This window comes from Eutrema salsugineum, unplaced genomic scaffold (genome assembly GCF_000478725.1).
Source record: "Eutrema salsugineum unplaced genomic scaffold, Eutsalg1_0 scaffold_5, whole genome shotgun sequence".
Lineage (NCBI taxonomy): Eukaryota > Viridiplantae > Streptophyta > Magnoliopsida > Brassicales > Brassicaceae > Eutrema > Eutrema salsugineum.
In genome coordinates this window covers 14,482,313-14,499,828 of record NW_006256612.1, presented here as the reverse complement: position 1 = coordinate 14,499,828, position 17,516 = coordinate 14,482,313, and the positions used below count along the sequence as shown (strand labels likewise).

The 17,516-nt window shown below is 32.6% G+C and overlaps 4 protein-coding genes across 5 annotated transcripts; 1 reads left to right on the top strand and 3 right to left on the bottom strand.

The window, feature by feature from the left end:
* Nucleotides 1-2,737: 2,737 nt before the first annotated feature.
* On the bottom strand, nucleotides 2,738-3,989 carry LOC18994442 (auxin-responsive protein IAA3). The gene is made up of 3 exons (XM_024152669.1): nucleotides 3,623-3,989; nucleotides 3,224-3,532; nucleotides 2,738-3,131 (listed from the first exon to the last, which is right to left on the bottom strand). The coding sequence occupies exons 1-3, from the start codon at nucleotides 3,796-3,798 to the stop codon at nucleotides 3,056-3,058; spliced, it is 561 nt and encodes a 186-aa protein (XP_024008437.1). The 5' UTR covers nucleotides 3,799-3,989; the 3' UTR covers nucleotides 2,738-3,055.
* Nucleotides 3,990-10,388: 6,399 nt separating this feature from the next.
* Nucleotides 10,389-12,877, top strand: LOC18994441 (auxin-responsive protein IAA17). 2 transcript variants are annotated; one of them, XM_006418086.2, is made up of 5 exons: nucleotides 10,389-10,757; nucleotides 11,239-11,438; nucleotides 11,950-12,088; nucleotides 12,191-12,252; nucleotides 12,587-12,877. In XM_006418086.2, exons 1-5 carry the CDS (start codon nucleotides 10,516-10,518, stop codon nucleotides 12,622-12,624), a joined length of 681 nt encoding a protein of 226 aa, XP_006418149.1. In that variant the 5' UTR covers nucleotides 10,389-10,515; the 3' UTR covers nucleotides 12,625-12,877. The 2 variants fall into 2 exon arrangements, with proteins under 2 accessions (XP_006418149.1, XP_006418150.1); XM_006418087.2 differs by having other exon boundaries at nucleotides 11,230-11,438.
* Nucleotides 12,878-14,625: 1,748 nt separating this feature from the next.
* LOC18994440 (PRA1 family protein D) lies at nucleotides 14,626-15,371 on the bottom strand. The gene has a single exon (XM_006418085.2). The coding sequence runs from the start codon at nucleotides 15,210-15,212 to the stop codon at nucleotides 14,679-14,681; it is 534 nt and encodes a 177-aa protein (XP_006418148.1). The 5' UTR covers nucleotides 15,213-15,371; the 3' UTR covers nucleotides 14,626-14,678.
* Nucleotides 15,372-15,617: 246 nt separating this feature from the next.
* LOC18994439 (40S ribosomal protein S15-1) lies at nucleotides 15,618-17,202 on the bottom strand. The gene is made up of 4 exons (XM_006418084.2): nucleotides 17,060-17,202; nucleotides 16,813-16,961; nucleotides 16,667-16,724; nucleotides 15,618-16,070 (listed from the first exon to the last, which is right to left on the bottom strand). Exons 1-4 carry the CDS (start codon nucleotides 17,060-17,062, stop codon nucleotides 15,822-15,824), a joined length of 459 nt encoding a protein of 152 aa, XP_006418147.1. The 5' UTR covers nucleotides 17,063-17,202; the 3' UTR covers nucleotides 15,618-15,821.
* Nucleotides 17,203-17,516: the final 314 nt, after the last annotated feature.

Here is a 17,516-nt window from a genome sequence, read left to right as displayed (position 1 = left end):
GGAGGGTGTAAATTACCGATAAACCCATGAGTTGACTAACTATTTTCTACTTTGCTTCCTTTGTTTTTGGAACAAGAGGGCCCACTTTGTTAATGTGGCGTGAGATGGTATGTGGAGCTTGCGGACCTAAAAGTTGTATCAATAAATATATGGATCGCTTTTAAAAAATAAAAAAAATTCTACTAATGAAATGATTATACTGTATGGTCGTATATTCATACGTGCTTGAATATAAATCAGTTAGATGTCAATAACATCACAAAGATTAAGGTGAGAAACAAAAGCGTTACAGATAATGAAAGGTGATGAATAAAATCATGAAGCTCCTTTCAATTGAAAAGAACATTAGAACGTTAACCCCAAAAAAAAAACAATGAGGCCAACAATTTTTGTGGCAGAAATCATTATCATCATCAACACCGTCACCATTAACTTCATTATGACGATCCTCATTTTTGTTGTTGTTAATTATAAGCGATTACAAGCTGATGATGAAACATATATATAACACATTAAAAATTTGATAGAGCCATATCTTAACTCTTATAACTAATTATAAGAATAAGGACGGAAAAAGAATGTAGTAATCATTACGATGCAATTATTTCCGACCTTTGGTGGCGGTGATGGTTGGTAGTTAAGTAACTGAGAACGGCGAATCATTTAGCATTAACGATATGGATTTAATTGTAATTTTAGAAATTATGGACCGAACTAAATAAATCTGTATAATTTTAGGGATGGCAGCTCGCAATGTTGAGTATACGCGCGTGTGAACTGCGAAGAAGACGCGTTGACAATTCATTAATGGGACACGGCGTCAGACCAAGTCTTCTATTTTCCTATCGGTTTACCCCGGTTCAAGATCGTCACTTCGAAGCACAAATTGATTTTTTTTTTTTTTTATCCCGATTCATAACTGGTATCGATAAAAAAAACGGAACAAGGAACAATCAATTTTTATTTTTTTTTGCTAACGTAACTGTCCACACATGCATCTTAGATTCTTAGAAATTATAGTTAGCGTGCCTAATGAGATTTGGTATAAATATACTATCCAATATTGTTGTGAATTGCGTGTTGAAGATTCGTGGAAAGATTGTGTGGTAAGTCACCCAAAAAGGTAAGTCACCCAAAAATTTGAGAATACTATTTTTAAATTGGGAAGGACTATAAATGCCGAAGAACTTCAAACCAAACTGAGCTGTGTGTGTGGGCAAGAAATAATTTCGTGGAAGATTATTTTGTATCATTAATATATTTTTCTTTTCACATTCCATCTTTAGGTTGATGTTATTTTTTAAATCTAATGATCAAACACCCTTGAAGAAGTCACTTCTCTTTAACGGTGTAGAATTCGGTCTTCATGTGTGTTTGGTTTAATTTATGTTTAGTTCAAATTATTTTGGTTCTACTAGAAGTATAACTATATTTGAACCGAAGTCAGTTTGGTTCATTTGGGTTTTATGCAAAATGGGTAATTAGATTTATGATTACATACAAGTTCTATATCAATATTTTATTTTATATTATTTCCATCATTATTGCTTCATTATCTTGTATATTTTTTTGATTATTATATTGTAGCTTATATAGGTATGTGGAAATATATCTTAGCATAAATCAACGTGCACCATTCAATTATAACGTAAGCTCTTCAACATTCAACTACTCTGCGATGAGTAACATTTACAAGTTAGGCATACATCGTAAAATAATATAGCTAGGGATCATTCATTGTTGATTCGTATTGACTCAAATTTTGAGCACACAATTTGGATGGTGTAAATGTAAGTATGTAACCTAGGTTATATACAGAAATGGAAACGGGAATGCGAAGTTGCGAACGCGAAAACGAAATAATCCGAAACACAGAAAGGAATTTAAGAAAATACAAATAATTTCTCAAAATAAAATTTATAAAAATGGCTAAACAGTAAAAAACGTAATTTCACAGCTCTAGTTAAAATGAAACCGTAGTATAATCGTGACAAATCAACAATTCGGCGGTGGCGCATGATTCGTAAAGTAACCGCGCTCCTCTTCTCATCCTGCGAATTTAGGGTTTATGGTTTCAGTACATGTTTTAAATCTTTTGGTTTTCTGATGTTAGATTAAGATTGAAATTATGATTTGATTTGGAGACGCCATATGCCGCATGTTATTTATTTATTATTTATGAATGGGGCAAAGAAAGAATTTTGATGTAAAAATACAAAATCTTCCTCCTCAAGTAAGCGAGTCTCTAGCTAGAAGCAGCAAGACATCCATACCCGTCTTGCTGTTGGTGAGAGCCTTATCTTGATTGCTTTGCCTTGTTTGAGTTGTTGTCCCGCTAAATAAATTTCACTTTCCTTCTTTGACCTAAAAAATAATTATGCCTTTTGTTTGAGTAGAGCGGAGAAAGATTCAAAGGAGAGTAATTAGATGTCTCGAGAAGCTACAAATTAAAGGAATACATATATATTTATTTGGTGTTTCACTTTTCCTATGCATGATGCTCAATTAACTCAAGACCTTGAGTGATGACGACTTCTTTGTTTAGGTTGGCTTTGATCGAAAATGAATCAATTGATGGGACTTCTCCAATTCAGACAATCAACAATATGATCTCAGATCTTGACCTTGAGAACCATAACAGTTATAATTGGTGGTATTTGCTTGAAAATCTCTTTTCATCATTGAGAACATTAAACAGGTTGCTACAAACATTTGTAGAAGAACTTTTCAATTTTCATAACACTTTTCGTTTAATTCTCATAACACTTTTCGTTTAATTCTCATACATAACCAAAGACTAGGACAACCTTTTGACCTGTTTTCTGAAACGAAAGGTAATTAGGTTCCAGTTTCATATGTTTGAGCTCATTAAGCACTCTTCTACATTCAAAATTTACCGATAAGGTAAAAAACTGCTATGACTTGAACTCAATCCGATGAACATAGATCCCGCCCGAGAACCCGATCGAGCACAGACAGAGATTTATCTCGATCAAGAAAAACTCTGTTCTCTTTAGGTTTCTTGTGTCTCTGTTAGGTTTCCTGAAGACTTGCCTCATACAACACAGCCTAAACCTTTGGCTTCTGATCCTTTCATGATCCTTAGTCTCTTGCAAGTACATACAAACATCCTGCAACAACAATCACAACCCATAAGAATTAACATTCGCAAATTGTTTGATTTTCTATTTTATGCTGGACAGATATATGAAACAAGACTTACTCCCATGGAACATCTCCAATGAGCATCCAATCACCATCTTTGTCTTCATAAGTAGGCACAAAATCTGAGCCTTTGTATCCTTCTCTCTCGAAATACTCTCCCACAGAGAATTTGAACATCATCTCTAAAGCTTTGAGCAATTCTGAGTATCTTTGGTAACAACTCAAATCTATTTTCCTCAAGTATGGTGCACCGTCCATACTTACTTTCACATAGATTCCTTGACCCTCGTGATCAGATTCATTCTTCTTTGTCTCAATGATGTTCTTCCTGTAAGATCTAACCGGTGGCCAACCAACAATCTGAGCCCTGCAAAAGGAAACACTATTGTCAATAAACTGAAAGCGTTTCTCATCACCAAATCAACAGAATCAGAGAATTTGTGTGTGTTAAACTTACTTTCGAGGAGGGGATGTTTCGGTTTTCCTCGTTGATGATTCAATCTCATTCTCAGTATCACTTGGTGATGCTCTCTTATTACAGCTCGAAACTCTCTCTCTTTCTTCACTTACATTGTCCGTTCCTGGTAATCCCAGCCTCAGCTCTGTTTCCTTGAGGTTAGCAAACTCATCCATTTTCACACAATTTCTCCAAAAAAAACTTCTCTTTAACCCTCTTCTGAGAGTTTTCTTCAAGCGTTGCAGGAGACAAAAAAAAGGAAAGCTTTTTGGGTTCTTTCTCTTCGAAAGGGGAGGAGAGATGATGAATATGAAGATGAAGCTTCGTGTAAGCTGAGTGTTTTATAGAAGTTAAGGAAAATAAAGATAGATTGATAGGAGAAACTGTTTTTTGAATTAAGGACAAAGGAAAAAAAAAGCTAAGCTTGTCGGTAGCAGTAACAGCAACTTTGAGGCAAAAGTGTGTCCCATCTTCTTGGGGACATTTGTGGGACACGTTTTCTCTTTCTCCCCATCTTTTTGATAAACGGTTCAGATCAAATCTTTGAATCCCCCACCACATTTGGTCTCCCATATGCACATGTTTTTCACCTCTCTCTCTCCCTCTCTTATCTCTCAATGCCAAGAATTTATCAGATTTGCTCATCTTCTTTGCTGATACATCATCCTAGTTATCTCTACCTAAAAATCTAGATAGCTTCTTCTTTTTTTCCCTGCGTTGTGGGTAGTTTAGATTTTGATGAGTTTGTTTCATTGACTTTAGATCAAGAGTTTTTAACCTTTTTGAAATTCTCAGCTTAAAAAAAAAACAAATATTTTGGGTCTTGAAGAGCCGAAAACAGAGCCAGAGAGACAGAATCTCTCTTTGTTCTTTACTGGGTTTTGTGTAAGCCCACAACTTTTGTCTCTGTCTCTAAACTATCAACGATCATGATCACCACACACGTATATAAATCTGAAAAAAATCACGACAAGACATCTTTCTTTAGGTTCTACTAGCTCAAGGCTTAGTTATTTTGTCAGTAACATCATAAATGGGGTCTTGTAGTTTTGGTTTGGAACCTGAGAGATCTTCAACAGATTCTCTCTGTCTTCGTTCATGTTACAGCGTGTCATTGGCTGTATTATACATGCTTATATGGAAGCTCCTATCCTAGATGTTATATCAAGTAGTGAAAATGGTATATGTAATCATTAACAATTAGATTTAGATGATCCAAATAAGAATGAAAAAATAAATTTTCTATATGTAGTAACTTCAAAATGCTAATGAAAAACTCTTACAAAATTCATTTTCAAAAAATCAAAATTCAAAAGAAATTCTTAAAAGTTGGTGTAATTAGAAATATCACGCATTGATTTCGGGACGTGAGCAACATTCTCTTTTTAGCGGCATTGAGTTTTAAATTGTTGAAAGCTAAAATAACAAATGAGCCGTTTTATAATTAAAAAAATAAAAAATTTTATAACAAAAAAAATGAGCCATTAAAGGAAAATTTATATAAAATAATATGACCGCAAATCCATGTTTATACTGCTTGGCTTCAGGATCGGCTCTGCTTACCGTTATAATGTTTTCTTGATAGGACAATCTCATAAATCTAAAATGAATTAATTTTATTTAAAAAATGGAAAAACAGAACTTTTACAAGTAACATGTTAGTGGTACAATAAAAAATAATCTACATAATTGAAGTAATTTTAGTAATTTTTTATGGTTAGGATATTCTGGACTCGAAGGCTAGTATATCATATTATCTATATTATTTGGAAATATATTTCTAGAAAAGGAAAAAAAAATCACATTGAACTATATATAGTATACTTATACACTCCTATGTCCGATCCAGCTCATTTTAATATTAAAAGCTTCCAAAACCTTTATAGCCATTACTCATTAGCCACAGAAGTGAAGATAGTGATAAACTGATAATTCGCGAAAACCAAATATTTTTGTTCATTAAAGAAGATAATTCGCTCCTAATTGTATTTGCCGACATGATAATCGAGACACCTGTCATTCAAATTGGCATGTCCTAAAGAACAGTGGAAGATAACAACCATCATCTCGACCGTCCACGTGTAAATAATCATATAGGAGGCCACTAATGAAGATGTGGGTCCCATCCAAACACGGAATCGGCGGTGATGCCTTTTTCAGCCACTCACTAGTCTAATAATTATCACTGTTTTAAAATCTAAACCGAAAGTTTTTTTTTGGTTAAAATCTAAACCAAAAGTTCAAGGTTGGTTTTAGCTTAACCAATGATACTGTAGGTTGAATTTTGAATTTCGATAATACAAAATAATTTTTCCAGCACAGATAAATTGGATCGGTCCAAAGTTTAAAATATTTTCTTTTATTGAGTTTTAAATTAATTGAAAAATTATCTTTCGTATTAATAATAATGCAATCCGACATTCAACACAATTTTTTTTTTGGCAATGAAAAATCTTTTCAAGACTAATTAAATGGGCTGGGCCGACGCAAATTGAGCTTCTTTATTCCTCGACGGGTCCTTTTTTTTTTTAACATGTTTTGGACAACATCAACCTCCTCAGTCTTCACTGTATCTTAGTTGACGATAAATCCAACTTTCACTCAAATTGGGTTCCAAACCAACCTCGGGGTTCCTCAATAATTTGAGGGATCTGTTCAAAAGTATTAATCATGACTATATCTAACTCTCTCTTTAGTATAAACATAGAATTTTCGTCTTCCTTCAGAGGAAAAAGTAAACCTATTTGTAACTCATTTTCAAAAACAATTTTATATACAAGTTCTAGACCATTGAAAAAATGTAGAAATTGATGTTAGTATAGGACTCTACATACTACGTAGACTTCAGTGTCGATTTTATTACAGGAATATAGAATCAAGCTAAGAGTTTTGAGAACCGGAAACAGAATGAATTGAATATTCATTTTTTAAATAAAATAGTTTGGTAAGAGAAGAATATTTTATGGAGAGTGTTTTTCTTTTTTGAACTTTATTTTATGGAGATTGTTCAAATACTTAATTTTCCTGTTAATCTTTGGAATTATTTGGACAAAAAGAATATCTTTACCGGTCAAATGTAATCAATAAAGCGATCCACCAAATCCCATAGATGCTAATCTCATCCCACTTTGTTACATAAAAAAAATCTCATCCCAGCATTTACCTAACATATGGATTTTGCAAATCGTCGTTGATCTCACCGTTAAAGTTTTCGGGATCACCCAAAATCATATGGTTTAAATATATAAATGATTACCATTTTACAATAATTCTAAATTAAGGAGTATTTAATAAGACAAATTATAGTTAATGTCTCTGAACAAATAAATATTGATATTAATAGTATCTTAAATACATTTTCTCAAAAAATATAAAAATATAGAAAACTTTGAAAAATTATCCGGCCATTGGTAGAAGATTGGGGTTATATTCATCAGTTAATTTAATTAACTACTTTGGCTAGCCTAGAATATATATGAGATCCCAATATATATATCATGAGCGTATAGAGGCAGATTCTCGCATATTTAATTTTATAATATAAAAGACCATAATAGAGTAAGACTTCAGAGTGATCATATTGATTGAACCAAAAATCCAATTTAAATTATATTACATATTATATAAATTAATGAGATTAATTTGTCTAATCATTAATAAGGGGGTAAACTAAAATTTTAATAATTTTGTGTAAAAAAATATGAAATGATACTTTTGTGAAAAATGGAGTAAAACATCAGAATATATATATATAGTGTATTTTAAATTATAAGAACAGAAGTAGAAGATAAATATATTCAAATAAATCAAAATCAAATTTATGAAAGACGACTTCAAAATATTTATGAAAAAACAAACAATTTCGCCGGGCGAACATGTCAGAACGGAGAAGAAGCAAACTTCCAACCCTCAAATAAATTAAATATGCAACAAATGATAGCGGAAATGATTGCTTCAACATATACTAAGATCTCTTTCTTTATATATATTATTCAGCTGACAGAAAAATGAACCACTTCTGTGGTGTAGAATCAGGTATATATATATATATATATATGTGTGTTTAGAGCTAAATATAAGTGTGCATTAGCTAGTCTAGGATAGTTAGTCTTAAAGTTTGAATTTTAGTGTTATACACGTACAAAAGCTATAATTTAATCCAGTATTCGCGATATCCGCTTTTTCAATCCGAGTTTCTTTTTTTTGGTACTATTTTTCACTCAGAGTTTCGAGAGATATACCAATATGTATGAAAAATATGTATATATCATATATGAAGTTTGCAGTATATATATAATGACAAAAATCACTACTAATACTGATCGATAGATAATAATTGCTTGTGTAATTAAAAACAACAATAAATAAATTGATTGTGTGTTGACTGTAGAGCAAGTGTTGACGTAAAGTAATTTGTTTGAGTCTCAAGAGTTGTGGCTTTCACACAAAATCACAATATACAGTTTAGTCAATGTAAACTTATTATTTGGTTTTGTCGTTTCAATTGCATGCATGCATGTCATTTGGCTGCACTCTTTAAATGTGAGAAGTATATTCCAACAACTAATTTAAATGAGAATTAAAAAAAATTGGACAAAATAAAACTAAAATGATCTTTGTGTGGTAGAATGTTGAGAGTTGTGGCCTTGTTATGTCCATATGAAAGTACACCTGGTCCTCACACATTCTTAACTTGCAAGTTAATATATGCAGCACATATATACCTTTGAAAATAAGTCATTAATTTCGACATGATGCATATAACATTCAAACTTAGTCCACATATTGATACACAATATATACTGTAGATATAAGAGATATAAACTAAATGAATAAGAAGTTAATCTAAATTACACATCAAAGGTGGTCTCCATCTTGAAAAAATGTGGTCACCATATATTCATATATTCTTGTGATAATTGATATGTAGATTTGGTTGCATTGGTTCAATCTTATTAAAGTTTCGCATACAATCCATTTATGTGTGCGGGCGATTTTTTCAAGTCATTTACGGTCGAGAACTTATATTATTCACTGGTGTACAGTTATGATCATGTGAATTCCATATAAATCAGAATATATATAGAGATCAGATAAAGTAGATACACATTAACAAATACGACAAAATGAGGTGATATATACAACAACATGACCCAAAAATTCGATTGAAAATTGGGGTTTGTTGATTTGAAAACACGTGAGAGTTTTTGGGATAGAAACAAAGGAGAGAAAATGGTAAAGAGGGGGATGTAGACAAATCAAGGAACAAAAGTAGGGTTTAGGATGTTTTTGCCTCTGAATTTTTATCGGATGTAACTTGTCCCTTCATCATATATCTCCATGTTTTTGTTTTTCTCACTAATTTAAATTTTGTTTTGGAATTTATGGTGATGTTATTGTACCCTCTCCTCTTTTGGATTTTTTGTGCACTCATGTCCCCTCTCGGTTCCCTTAGGGTGAATATGCTTTTTCTTTTTCTTGTTTATTTTTCAATTTTATTGAATATACGTTGGCTATAGACGTATAGTTAGTAATAGTACATATGGTATCATGCCTTATTCAAAAAAAAAAAAAAACCTCTGCCTTATGAGTTACGTAGATGGCCACAAGTGTCATAGAACTAACAAAAATTTATATATAGCACCAAATTTCGAATATTAGAATTCAAATAGAGAACAATAAAATATGCTTTGATTTTCCTATAGTAAACATTAGTATATCACTTAGGCATTATAATATCAGCCGTTTGAGCTTCAAGTGATATTCTCATTTAAAAAATTGACAATCTATCGTCAAAGTGCATTGTTTGAAGAAGATGTATTTTCTATTTCTTATATTACTCTCTCTATTACATAAAAAATATCTTGTCATACTTCACATAATTTTTAAGAAAAATCTTAATTATACATATATGTCTTTGTTTAGTGATGAGAATAGCTTAAACTTAAGGAAACTGAGCTCTGGGTGAGTGAATAATGGAATAGAAGTTTTGTAATATATGTAAATTTTTAATTAAGAACTATAAAATATATACTATTGTATACTTTATTTTGTGTTGGTAATGGTATAAGAATATTTATATACATCAGGGCTGCGCTTTTATTGTGGGATGAATAATTGAATCATGTGGATGTGATATGCATAATTGGAAGGTTCCGGCGAAGAATCTTACGCAAATAACAAATTATATATATTTAATTTTAGCATATATATATATATACATATGTATATATACACATATATTTGGAAAAAAGCATAACAAAATAATATTTATAATAAATGTATCTCTCTATTGATACACTCTCATATATATCATATGATTTGTCTACGACCTCGCCGCCCAAAAGAATCTCTATCTATAAACTACAATACAAATTTACAATAGGCACTATATAAAAATATATATGTGATATGATGTTGAAGAATTAAATGAGATTTTCCCCCTATCTTGGGTTAAAAAGATAACATAAGAATTATATGAAAACGTAAGTTGACCAAAGAATTATATGAAAACGTTATGAACTTATTAAAAAATAGTTTCAGTTACTAATATTATATATAAACTACAGTGCATATATAACCTCCAAAATAAATCCCAAGAAAGATTCAATAAGAGTATTAGTAGTTTAACAAAAAAGATATAGTGATCAGTCTAAACTCGAGCAAGATAACTTCATCAAGGGTTACGATTCATCCACGTGTCAAAAAGCCATTTAATCAAAGATCTCTTAAATACGACATACACATGCAGCTACCTCCTAGAGATAGATATAATAGAGACTCATCTCACTTTGTATTATTTGTGCGTTTTTTAATAACATTTTTCCATCTTCCTCATCACCTTCCAAAGAAGAAGAAGAACATTGAAGAAAGAAGAAGGATAGAGGTTAATAATGATGGGCACTGTCGAGCTGAATCTGAGAGAGACTGAGCTGTGCCTTGGTCTTCCCGGTGGAGATACGGCGGCTCCGGTAACCGGAAACAAGAGAGGGTTCTCGGAGACGGTTGATTTGAAGCTGAATCTGAACAATGAGCCTGCAAACAAGGAAGGATGTACAACTCACGACGTCGTGACGAATTCTGTTTCCAAGGAAAAGAGTTCAAGTCCCAAAGATCCAGCCAAGCCTCCTGCCAAGTAAATTGACCATTTTACATTTTGTTGGAATAGTTTTGCCTCTCTTCTTCCTTTTTTTTTTTTTGTCGTATCCATCGTAAAAGAAAAATTAGACTCGATGGACAAAAACTTTTTCGTCCAAGATATTCTTTCTAGCGAATTTTTGTTTTTTAACAGATTCTTTCTAGCGATATCTGTCAAAGTTTTGAGATGAAAAATCTAAACATTTTTACTTTCAGTTAAGAAAAGTGTAACCAAAATGGATAAATGTGGGAGCCAAAAGGGGGGGGGGGGGGAAAGTTCACTTCACTTAATTTAAAAACTCATAATTTCACTCATATGTCTACGTACGGATTCTTAATTCTTAAATCGTTCAAAATCTGCAAAAAAAGAAAGAAAGAGTCTGATGCTATAGGACATATTTGGAACATCGCGTCAAAATTGATTCAGTGATACGTAACTATAATTTTACATAAAATATATTCACGTACAGAATTTCTAGGGCACAAGTTGTGGGATGGCCTCCGGTGAGATCATACCGGAAGAATGTTCTGGTTTCGAGCCAAAAATCGGAGGCTGCGGCATTTGTGAAGGTGTCGATGGACGGAGCACCGTACTTGAGGAAAGTCGACTTGAAGATGTATAAAAGCTACGACGAACTCTCTAACGCTTTGTCCAACATGTTCAGCTCTTTTACCATGGGTACGTTTTTTATATTTATATATCTTACTAGATATATGATTCCATGCATCTTTGTTTATCAATCTGAATTTCCATACTTGCTAATTAGCTGTTGTTATATAAATAATAAATACGTTTTATGTTTTAGTTGTTATTATACTAGATCGAATTGACGAATATTTCATTTGTTATAATTTGCCAGTTGAACATAGTTTCGAAAATGCGAAAAAACAAAAATATCTACCGCAAAGCTCGTATTTGTTCTAGTTAATTTCACGAACAAGAGGATATTTTATGTAATTTTTCCATAAGATAAATATTTGCAACATGAGTAAATTCCAAGGTTTTTTTGCTCTTGTTTAAGGAGTAGTTAAATTTCAAATTTATTAAAGTTAGGATAACAGGTTCTTATCTAGGATCCACACAACTTAATCAAAGGCTATGGACTTGTGTAGTTTAATTTTTATGCAGTAAATATTAATGTGAATGTAAAGGTAATTAATCATATTGTTTGGAAAAAAAAAATATAAAGGAAAATATGGAGGAGAAGAAGGAATGATAGACTTCATGAATGAGAGGAAACTGATGGATTTGGTGAATAGCTGGGACTATGTTCCCTCTTATGAAGACAAAGACGGTGATTGGATGCTCGTCGGCGACGTCCCTTGGCCGTACGTCTTCTTCTTCTTATGATCCTTATTAATTACGATTTAATTACAGCTATATATTTGTCCGCTTTAATAACATCTTGGTTTAATTTTATTATTTCTTAGAATGTTCGTCGATACATGCAAGCGTTTACGTCTCATGAAAGGTTCTGACGCCATTGGTCTCGGTATGTATATTTCTACCAATAAATTTTATATTCGCATTGATTAAAACTTAAAAGCTTTGTACATTTGATCATCCGCTTAGCCAGTTTAAGTTAGTTTTCCATCTAAATATTCTGTAGACGATTTTCTCAAAAAAGAAAAAAAAAAAATTCTGTAGACGAAAAAATCGTGGCCGTCGGAGAAAACCTGCCCGCCTATAGTCTTGATCCATATTAAACAATATGGCATTTGATGTTAACTGTTTTTATTAAATGCTAACTATACTTTTCAACAAACATATATATAGCCAGTGTGGATAATTTGATTTGCTTACTAGCTAATTGTAAAAAATTTCAGCTCCGAGAGCAATGGAGAAGTGCAAGAGCAGAGCTTGAAGTTAAAAGATTAAGTGGTGATGGTTATATATTTGATTAACACTTTGATGGGTGTTAATAGTTTTTTTTTTCATTACGAAAAACATTGTTCAATATCTATTTTTTTCTTTTAATGTCTATGTTTTGATCTGAATTTCGTATGTAGGTACACTTTATAAGCTATTATGTGTTATGAATCAAGTTAAATATGCGAGACATTTGTAATGGAAAATATTAAATATGTAATAATCTGAACATCTTGTGTGTGTATTAATGGTTATGATTATAAATGGTTAGGAAAATGTGTTTTTCATTCCGGTGTAACTTTATGCGTGCATTATCTCTCTTTAATTACAATTTAAAGATAATCCTATATTTATAAATGCAAACACACAGTATTTTTAATTTATTGACGGAGTTAAATGTTTGGTTCGTATATGTCTTCAAACTGAACATCATAGTCTCGAAACGTAATTAAGAATGACAATACACGTAATATAATAATAAAACGGAAGGGCCCTATCAAAGAAAGGGAAAAAAATAACGGAAAGGATTCACTTTGATTGTATATTGATTGGTTGGTACTTAAAGTGATAATTGGGTTATAAAATAAAGTGATAATTGGCTTTGGCTAGAGGGAATAAAATAGAGAAATAGGACCCATAGGGAAGAGAGGGAGCAATGTCATGTGCATCTTCATGGGTCTCTTCATTTCATTACCTTTGTCTATAATTTCATTTCCCATAAAATTAAGTAAGAATAACTTTTGTACCAACTAAATTTAATATGATTATTAATCATAATTATACACACACACAACCTCTCTTTTCTCTATTTTTTTCAATACTACATTAAATGGATTTAAAACCTGTATTGATCACAAAAATAAAGGTTATAAAATCTGCGATTTTATGCATATACTAATTTAGTAATTTACAAGTTATGATTAGATGACCATTAATAACTATTGTTTTCAAATTAAGAATTATATTACTGCAGTTTGCGGATGAGATTATTTTAACAGATTTAGTTTTTGGCTTATCAGTGGATCGAAAATTCAATTTTTTTTTTTTTAACAAAAGTCACTGGTAAAGTAATCTATTGTCGATATCAATTTTATAAAGTTATATATGAAAAAATCAAAATATACAAATTAAAAAATTACATATGCATCGCCGACAATTTATATTGATAGTGGTTAATATTATAATGGAGGTATCATATTCCTCTAAACATTTAGATTAGCTTAATCAGTTTGATGTTCAATGTATTAGGAATGCAACTTTCAAAAATAGTATAATGGAAATAGATACAAAAAAAAATGAAAAATCAAATAATAATGTATGATTTATCAATAGGTAAGCACATGGAGAGGATGTGGAATCCCAAACGAACAGATCAAAGTTTCATGAATGTATTTCTCCAACGTACATGCAGGCACATATATAGAAATTATGTCTAAAAATGTATGTGTAAACACAAACATTTGTACAATGAGTTACTTTGAAATGTTTTGAATTTAAGTATTTTAATATTTATATCAACTTCTTGGATCAGGCAGAAGCATGTTCGATGTTTGATGGGGTCAGTAATTAGTTTGACAAGTTGACGCTCGAGAGGATTCTTTGCCAAATTTAAATGATCGCATGGTACGTTTTTTTGAGAAGTAGAGAGAAAAAACAGTAAAAACACTTTATGAAAAGAAAATAACAAAATTGAAATATCAGTATGGACCAACTCTAACACAAATAATAAGTTAATAGATCATCAAAATTTTCGTTTATACATATCCTTAATTATTAAATTCAAAATTCATTCATAATAACTACTTGAAACAGATTTTTGAGTAAAAACACATATTTTAACTATTATGCCTTAAATATTTGGGCCATGGACATATCTCTTGTAGCTTACGATCCATTTTCTCTCCTGTTATTTTTTTAAGTTCCAAAATATTTTCCTTAAACTCTTGAACAATAGGGCTAATGAACACAGAGAAAGAAAACAATCAGATTTACAAACAACAAGACCCGAATTTGGTTTCAATCACAAGTAACGAATGCAACAACTAATGATCAAATTCCACTATAATCACCACGAGCGCCGTCAGTAGAGAGCATTGCTCCATAAGGTGATTCCAGATCGTCCGTCAAAAGATCCTCCGTTCCTCTAAGCGCCGCGTGTAGGATCAGGATCACAACGCCGAATCCAACGGTGGTGAGAGCTCTGAGCCAAACTCCGGTGGTGACTAGCGAGGCGATCGTAAGACCGATTAGAAGTAACGCCACGACGCCGTCGTCGACAGTGAAGCCGAAGATCGTGAGAGATTCTTCGCGAGCGAAATAGAGGAAGAACCAAGCTAGACCGACGGCGACAAAAGCGAGGATGGCGATCGGGCGTGTAATTAGGGTTAGAGCTAGGAGCACCGAGAGGATGATAATGTAGTTGACGCGGAAGTGAGTCAAGTTCTGAGTCAGGCGAGTCGTAGCATCGGCGACGGAGGAAGGGAAGCTGATAGCTGAAAGATCGAGAAAATCGCCCCACGGACGAGCCGCACCTGTAATCGATTGAGCTGTTTCTTTGATTCCGGAGATCACTTGATTCGCCATTGTGGATCGATTCTCTTATCTCCCGAATATCAGAAACCCTAAGATATGCCTCACGACCAACAAGACAACCTTTGTTTTGTGGAAGAGGGTCTAACATGGTAAAAAAAAGAACTGGTTAAGTTGAAGAAGGCCAAAGCCCAATTTCTTAAAGCCTATAATCTTATAATTGTATCTGGATCTAATGGGCCGAATAAAATTAATAAAGTTCCTCACTTTAACTAGCGAGAAAACGACTATAATTTCTTAACGATTTGCAGCTTTAAACGTTCACTCACATAGTTTAATTTTTTTCACTAATTCACAGAAAATAAGATATTTCTAAATGCTTAGATCATAGTCATTAGATGCCAAATTCCAATTGCAGATCTTTCACAAATTACCATAAACCAAATGAAAGAAACTAAATTCGACGGTCAATCATAACGAAACTCCAAAAATATTTGATTTAAGATCTTGAGCACATAATAATGAAAACGCAAGAGCTAGATGTCGAGAAAGTATCTAAAGTAGGTTTCAACATAAAACAACAACAAAAAAGATCCACATACTTGAGAGAAATCAAAGCAAAGACCATATAAAGATCCAACACATTCTCCAAGTAAAAGCTCTTCACTTGAGAGGAATGAATCTGGAGGAGTGGGTAGCACCAACACCAGGCCTACCGTGCTTAACAGGCTTGTATGAGATGGAGAACTCAGCCAGGTAGTGACCAATCATCTCGGGCTTGATCTCGACTTGGTTGAAAGTCTTGCCGTTGTACACTCCAATGATGCTTCCGATCATCTCTGGGACAATGATCATGTTCCTCAGGTGGGTTCTCACTGGTTCTGGCTTCTCACCTTGTGGTGCCTCCCTTTTCTGGTTATTAACCAAAAGCAAAACTGAGATCAGATACTTCGTTGCAATTAAGGGAAGTTAATGTTCTAAAGTATATACACGAAAACAGTTAAATGATGCTGATATATGGCCAGTGATTATGTGTAATGATGATCATAACTAGAGAGACATTATCTTATATAAATGATAGCTTCAGCAACTAGAGAGTCTCTAGGTCACATTATTGTCAAAGATTGTTTACTGTAAGAACTATTCTTACTCAAAATAAAAGAAAACTCTCGCTATACAATCAAATTTGAACTAGAGTAACAGTCAAAAGATTACAACAAATCGGAAAAAGAAACAAGACAGAACCTAATACAACAAGCACTATCTCCTGATTTTCATAAAAGACAGCTAAACAATTCATACTTCCCTCATCTGAATCTGAGCCTTACATAATCGAAGACACAAACAGAATAGACTTTCACGGAAAATAGATCTTAAAAGTTTTAAATATCATCCCAAACAATTCAACCACGCGAACAGAAATGAATGCCTGAACATAATCTAACATTCAACAGCATTTGACAACAGTAGTGATAAAGGACGAGGCAAGTGCGAAATGAATTGCTTACCGCTTTACGGAGCTTCTTAATCAGAGCCATTGGCTTCCTTGTCAAACCTCTAGAGAACCTAAACTCAAATTTCAAACAGAGAAAGTCAGAACATACAGAAAGTATCCATCACCAAAAAAATTGATCTAGTCTAGAGTTTGAAGCACCTTCTGCGGATACGAGCAGGGAAGAGCTTAACAAGATCATCAGTAGACATATCAAGGAGAGCATCGAGATCGACTCCTCTGAAGGCAAACTTCTTGAACGTCCTCTTCTTCGGGACTCCAGCCGCTGCAACCTCTGGTTCGACATCCGCCTACAGATTCCCCATTTCATAGTTTAGTATATCAATTATGATGAATCAGAACAAAAATGAAACTAGAAGAAGAAGATTTAGTGAACCGAAGAACTCACCATGATTGGATCTCAGCAAAGGATAAAACCCTAAACGGCTAAAAGCTTGAGAAACTCGGATTGACTGCGTTAGGTCTTCGCAAGCGATAAAAAGAGAGGAGGTTTATTGCGGCAACACAAATATATATGGGACACACCTGGGAACCCTAGTGTAAGAATTCTTATTTGTTATTTAAGGTCTCTATATTCTCTTTATTTTCAAATCAGCCCACATTTTCGTTTTCGTGAATATATAACTTTTTGTAATACAAGCAAAATATATATATGAATTTCAGTGTGATATCATAAGATTTACAATTCAAATTATTATTAACATATTTTGAATACTTTATGAATAAAAAAATATATATCTTCAGGAAAATTATGTTACAATTATATTTGTAATTATTTTTATTATCTAATATAGATATACTTACCTTTTCTTTGTATAGCTACGTTTTTCGAAAAACAAAAAACA